The sequence below is a fragment of the Bradysia coprophila genome, chromosome IV, assembly GCF_014529535.1.
Source record: "Bradysia coprophila strain Holo2 chromosome IV, BU_Bcop_v1, whole genome shotgun sequence".
Taxonomy (NCBI): Eukaryota; Metazoa; Arthropoda; class Insecta; order Diptera; family Sciaridae; genus Bradysia; species Bradysia coprophila.
Window position 1 is genome coordinate 557,003 of NC_050738.1, and position 6,492 is coordinate 563,494.

The 6,492-nt window shown below is 32.7% G+C and overlaps 1 protein-coding gene across 1 annotated transcript; it reads right to left on the reverse strand.

Annotated features, from left to right (window-relative positions):
- Positions 1-5,622: 5,622 nt before the first annotated feature.
- LOC119066600 (platelet-activating factor acetylhydrolase IB subunit beta-like) lies at positions 5,623-6,492 on the reverse strand. The gene is made up of 2 exons (XM_037169163.1): positions 6,072-6,492; positions 5,623-6,017 (listed from the first exon to the last, which is right to left on the reverse strand). The coding sequence occupies exons 1-2, from the start codon at positions 6,442-6,444 to the stop codon at positions 5,665-5,667; spliced, it is 726 nt and encodes a 241-aa protein (XP_037025058.1). The 5' UTR covers positions 6,445-6,492; the 3' UTR covers positions 5,623-5,664.

Genomic DNA, 6,492 nt, shown 5'->3' on the forward strand with positions numbered 1-6,492 from the left:
GAAAAATTATGAAAGAATTTCGTTACTTTCCATACATTTTCGAAGTGGAGAAACCGTTTTTTATGACTCAAGAACCTGGACTGCACCCTGAAGACACCCGATCAAACTAAATTTAAATTGTTCATATCAGGTCAAGTCCAACTGATTTTAAAAAAAAATTGATCTGTTGCAACCTGACCTGACTTGGAATTATTTCAGGATGACCTGGTCAACAATATTTAGGTTTCGGGTTGTGTAGGGTCAGGTTAAATGTCAATTTTTGGCCTACACATTCTTAAAATCGATTTTTAACCGCGAAGCCATGATCTGCATTTTGAATCCATTTGGCCAACAATGTGCCATCATGACTTCACGGTTAAAAATCGATTTGTTGTTTAGGCCAAAAATTCGGTTCAACTCTGGTCTTATTTCAGTTGGTCTTACCTGTACTGAGCTTTATATCGAAATTTGAAACGCTCGAACGGGTGGACATTTGCCGAAATTTTGGACCGTGTAGCCTAAGACTTGTGAAAAGTGAAAAATTTATTTAAATAATAAAAAAAATCATTTTAAACGAATCGTGATGTGACAGAGATATTAATTTAAAAATTGGTTTTGTCTGTTTGTTGTCTTTTATGATTATTTTAATGAAAATCATTTTTTTTATAAATATATATATGAATAGAGAGAGAGAGGACAGAAAATATTTATTTAATTCATTTTTTTATATTTATTTTTTAATTCAATTTTTTTTTTGCCTTTTTGTATTTAAATAAATTTTGTAAATAGAACCAAAAGAATTTTCGATTTTTTATTTCATTAAATTAAATTTTATTTTAAAAAAATTGTAAAAAGATCGACAATGATAGAAACGTTTTTATTAAACAACGGAGAAATTGCTTAAAAAAACAAAATGAGAGTAAATAAATTTAGCGCATAAAATTAAATGAATTAACACTAATCCACAGAATCAATTTAAATAAAAGGAAAGGAAAAAGAAACGGAAACTAAATGCAAAATGAACTTAATTTAACTTAATTTCGATTATAATTAATAATTTAAAGAAACAAAAGTGAGAAAAAAATAAACAAAAAACGAGAAATCAATAAAAGAAACCGTTCCAGATTCGCGACCATAAACCATTTTTATTGATAAGACCAAAATATTTAAACAGAAACAGAATTCATGTGAATGTTTCAAATACAACAATAAACCAAACTGCACAATTTAATTCAAATTCATCCATTCAAACGATAGAACTCATTTGAATTGTCTATCGATCACTGAATATCGACAAACAATTACAATGATCCGCCAAGAACACAAAGTCCCAACAAGGACAGTTGAGGATAGATTATGCATGAGCCTAAAAAAAATATTTAGGAAATGTCTTTTTGTGACGGTTAGTGCAAAACTATCCTCACGGATTCTCGTTGACAATGTTATTAATCCTGGGATTATCATTTTTAAATTGTAATCTACATGGTCACACTTATGAGCAACATATACTTTTCCGTCGATCATATCATACGCTTCCAAATGTTTTTTAGCAGGAACTGCTTTTGGGAAAACGTTTTCCCATTTTTTCCTAGATTTTCCTTCATTTTTCCACAAATATTTTTTGGGAAAATCAAGAAAATTTTTGGGAAAATTCTAGAAAATTCACAAAAATGTTTTCCCAAAAATATTCACTGCTTCTTACTGAATATACTAACCTTACCACATTTTTTCGTACCAATTTCTATCGAATATATTCAATGGTAAAGTCATGAACAATTTGAATATTTCCCTTGAAAATGTAACGAGCGCCATTTCAGAAATTTTCATAATTAATCGCGCTCTAATAACTTTACCAATTTATAATGTCAGCCAATAGCTCTTAAATGAAGAACCGGATATTTTATGCAAATTGTCGGGAAAGTGGTCAATACGATGTTCCACAACAATTTTCCAACTTTTCCTCAATATTTTCCGATACATGCGGAATGAATTGTTGGATAAAAATGCGAGACTGCATGGAACCAAAAGTCTTTGGAAATCAAATTTTGTCTCAAAATGAGTGTTTGTTGTCTATATTGTCGATTCCGAATCCGACGAAAATGACGATACTTGAGTCCTTACCGCTTAATTTTGTCTTTCGTCGGGCAAATTGTAAGATGTCTTCCTGAACAAATGTTACGGATTCACCTGATGGGCAGATAGACGTGGAAACATTGTCAATCAAAAAAATCTTTAAACCAATGTTTTCCTAAATTTTGTCACAAATGTTATTTTGTGAAAATCAAAGAAACTTTAGGAAAATTCAAGAATATTTTTTCCCAAAAATATTTCTTGAATTTGAAAGTTTTTGAAAACTAGGAAATCCAAAAAAGTCCTTAGAAAACTTTGAAAAAAAAAATCCAAGGATTCTGCAAAAACTGTTAAGAAAATCCTCTTAAAATCATAGAAAAATCATCACTGGATTTGAATTTTAAAAATTATTTTTTATCTACAAATATCCGCCCCTTAAAACTTTTGTCATTCTAACACATAATTCCTCTAAATCTGCTGTAAGTGGACATGAATTTTCGTCCCATCGCCGAAATTCTGAATTGCAAATCATTCATGATACAAGAATTGGAACTTTAAATCGAACGGAATCGATCCAAATCACAAATACAATGAAAATAACGAATCAAAATCGCGGTGCCAATGTTGATTTAAAGCATTACGTCACTGGCATTCTAAATTATTTTAGTTTTTTCGAACGCATCACAAAAATTGAATGAACAAAATGTTATACCGAAAACAACAAAAAAGATTTTTTTTTTACAAAATGATCAAAAGAAGAACATTCCTTTAAATAAACAAAAACAAAAAAGAGAAGAAACGAGCAAAGTTAAATGAAATTAAAAATTTAATTACGTAGCGTACTTTAGTGAAAAATATGTAAGTGAAATTTACCACACGAAAATGCACATGAAAAAGGAGAGAAAACCATTAAAACAATTAAATTAATTACACAAAGCGTACATAAATAAATTAATAATTAAAATTTAAAAAAATAAAATTAAAAAAATTAATTCTAAAGAAAAAAATTATTAATTAAATGATTAAAAAGAATTTATATATAAAACAAAACAAAAACAAAAAAACATTTTAAAATGACACACAAAAAGCGTTTAAATTCCTATATAATTAAATTAGTTGTCTAGGTCAGTTTTTTGATAAACAAAGAAAAAATAGAACCATCAACAACAACAAACAAACAAAAATTATGGTAAAATTGCAACATAAGCAATATTATTAGAACAAAAAATAAAGAAAAGTGAAAAGAATAGCAAAAAAGGAAATCTGTTTGGAACAGTTTTTTCTTTTAACTTTTATTTTTATCATTTTTTCCTCGTGTTTTTATTTTATTTTTTGTTTGTTTCTATTGTACAAAAACAGAAAAAGAGAAAAGAAAAAAAATTGTTTTCATTTTTTATATAATGCCGCCTATTATGTAAGGATATTTTAATGAGATATGTATATACAAAAAAATGAGAAATATATATACAATTATATAACCATTACATTTACCGCAAAATGTTTCATTCACCTGCCGCTTATGGAAAAGAATTTTAGCCTTTTTCGACTCAAGCTTCGACTTTGACAAATTCGCTTGACTTTTGACAAATTCGCTTGACTTTGAAAGATTCGCTTGACTTTGACAAATTCGATTGACTTTGAAAGATTCACTTAACTTTAACGAATTCGCTTGACTTTGACGAATTCGCTTGACTTTGAAAGAACTTAACTTTGACAAATTCGCTTGACTTTGACAAATGCGCTTGACTTTGACGAATTCGCTTGACTTTGACGAATTCGCTTGACTTTGAAAGATTCACTTAACTTTGACAAATTCGCTTGACTTTGACGAATTCGCTTGACTTTGAAAGATTCACTTAACTTTGACAAATTCGCTTGACTTTGACAAATTCGCTTGACTTTGACAAATTCGCTTGACTTTGACAAATTCGCTTGACTTGCAAGTAAAAAATGCAAGTAGTAAAGAGACCAGTCTTCTAGTCATCTAACGGGATTTTCAGGAAATGTTTGTATATTGAATAAGAAAATCTACTTAAAACCTTGGAAATCTAGACATAACATCAACACCATTTAAGCGAACGAAAATTATGGTGTACAATCAACAGAATCAGAACTAACCATGGAAAATGTAAAGACCTTTTTCACAAATGGGGTCTCGTGGACTCACCAACATGCGACTAATGATTCACAAACGATTAAACGTTCGAGTGTCCTCGACGTGCCTACGATGGAGATAGAAATGACTTCATTAATATCTCTCAAGATCCATTGGATGGAAAGGTTAGATTGAGAAATTTGAATTTTATGTTGAAAATGATGTTTAACTTTGTGTAAAATCCATACGCTAATAATAAGAATCTTCGATTCTGCATGTTGTAGACATTAGTATTCACGGTAGGACGGTCAAAGAACCTTACGACTTAAATATCATTTTTGGCTTACACATTCTTAAAATCGATTTTTAAGCGCGTAGTGATGCCATGATGATCATTCGTTCAATTGACTGAGAGTCAGGGTATGACCGATACAAATCACTCGAAACTGTTTGTCACCAAAAACCTTAATGAGATCGCTTGTCACATTTTGCCCATTCGGGCACGATAACCCGAGTAATTCTCAACGGATTTCCTTTTTTCTCAGTGAGTAATGAAATCGCTTCGGTTATGTCGGTTAAGTTCGGTAATTTAAAATGCAGGAGTTACAATCCAGGAATTATTTCGAAAAGCTTTTTTTGCCTGATCTCTTGGTAGGCTTGGTAGTTGGTTGAATACAATTGTGAAGAGCGAAGCGAGAGCAGTAATTCTCACGAGTTTTATTTCTATTCAAGAAAATCAGTCAGTCAAGGAACGTGACCCAACCAAAAGGTGGTACCATACATAGAAAGCAATGACATCCGTTGATCGTTGAAAAACGCAATGAAAGTCTAGAACAGGTATGGTCGATTGGCGAATTCGTCTTAAACGCACTCACATTTTATGTCAGAATAATGTGAAAATGAGTGTGTTTAAGTACGAAAATCAAATTTTTATGTCCTCCGGGCGGACAATAGACCATACCTGTTTTACACTTTCATTGGAAAAACGCCAATCGTGACATTACCCTTTGAAGCTACGACTCTCAACTATTATCAATCGACATCTTCCACACGTCGTCGTTCTCCACAATTTTCCAGAAAGAACAAATTTAATTAAAGATGTGTCAGACAGAATCTCGTATTACTTTATGCTGATATAGATCATCTTCAACACACTGTACTTCCTTTCAGACGTACAACCTCACTTAAGTTTCGTTAAATGTTTCGTTCATTCATTCATTTGTATGAGATTTTTTTAACGTGGATGTCGTTTCTTAACGTGGATGTCGTTTCTTAACGTGGATGACATTTCAGACGGCCTTGAAGATGATATATGCTCTTCCACGAAAAGTTGTCACATTTTTAGAGTTGAATAAAAAACGACAGATGTAAGTCTGTATAAAATACCCGTACGATTGAAGCTTGTACCAAGTCATGATTGTCGAACAAAGAGATCGCATCAGATGTATTTTAAAAAAAAGAGAAGAAGAGGCGTCAAATCTGTTCATGATTTTTATTATGTTCAAACGGAAGTAGACTTTTTACGGTGCATTCCACATTTGATTGAATAATGGGTGCATCGTTTCATCCCATCGTAGGTAGCCAGCCGCCGACAAGTGAAGTAAGTCCGCGGAACTGAAAAGCTGCGTGAAAAATTGTCCATTTAGATAGAACGAATCTCTCATATTCAAGAATCGAATTGTGTTGAGGTTTTCTCGTGCAGAGACGATCGTATTCACTTGTTCGACCGTAGCAGTTGTAGCACTGTTGGTTCTTGGCAGAATTCCTAAAACCAAAATTCTACTGTTCGGAAGTCGAATGCGAAGTTCGTCTATAATTGCAGAGATGCCACGTGCCACGTCAGCTTCCGAAAACGATCCAATGTTGTTTGTACCTAATAGAATGGTTGAAGTGAACTCGAATTATCTTTCTTGGTTAGTCGACATACCGATCATGATAACAACAACGCGTGGAGATATATTATCTACTTCCCCATTGATTATACGCCACAGAACATTCTGGGTACCATCTCCACCGATTCCATAGTTTGCCGCACCCAAACGGCCAAAAGATTGTTCCCAAAGCGCTGTATTCCAGCCCCAACCTTCTACAATAGAGTCACCATAGAATATGACGTTGAGGTTGGAACCGTTTACTCTTGAGTTGGCAACGTTCTCTTGGAATCGCTCCATCCAACTCCAGGGCATCCAATCTTGTTGTACATTCGGCGCAGGAATCCATGGAGAGCCCGTCCACGGTTGGCCATGTACATGGACAACGGTGAGTGCAAAGAAAACACACAAAAATACCAGAGTCTTCATTGTCAACGAATGAACTGAGCTGGAGAAAATTTTTATTTGTCATGTTCT

What these genes read in the sequence shown, in the direction of transcription:
- LOC119066600 (XM_037169163.1), bottom strand. Translation starts at nt 6,444, where the DNA reads ATGAAGACTCTGGTATTTTTGTGTGTTTTCTTTGCACTCACCGTTGTC. An exon ending in CGTTGTTGTTATCATGATCG is followed by an intron (nt 6,018 to 6,071) that starts GTATGTCGACTA and finishes CCATTCTATTAG; the next exon opens with GTACAAACAACATTGGATCG.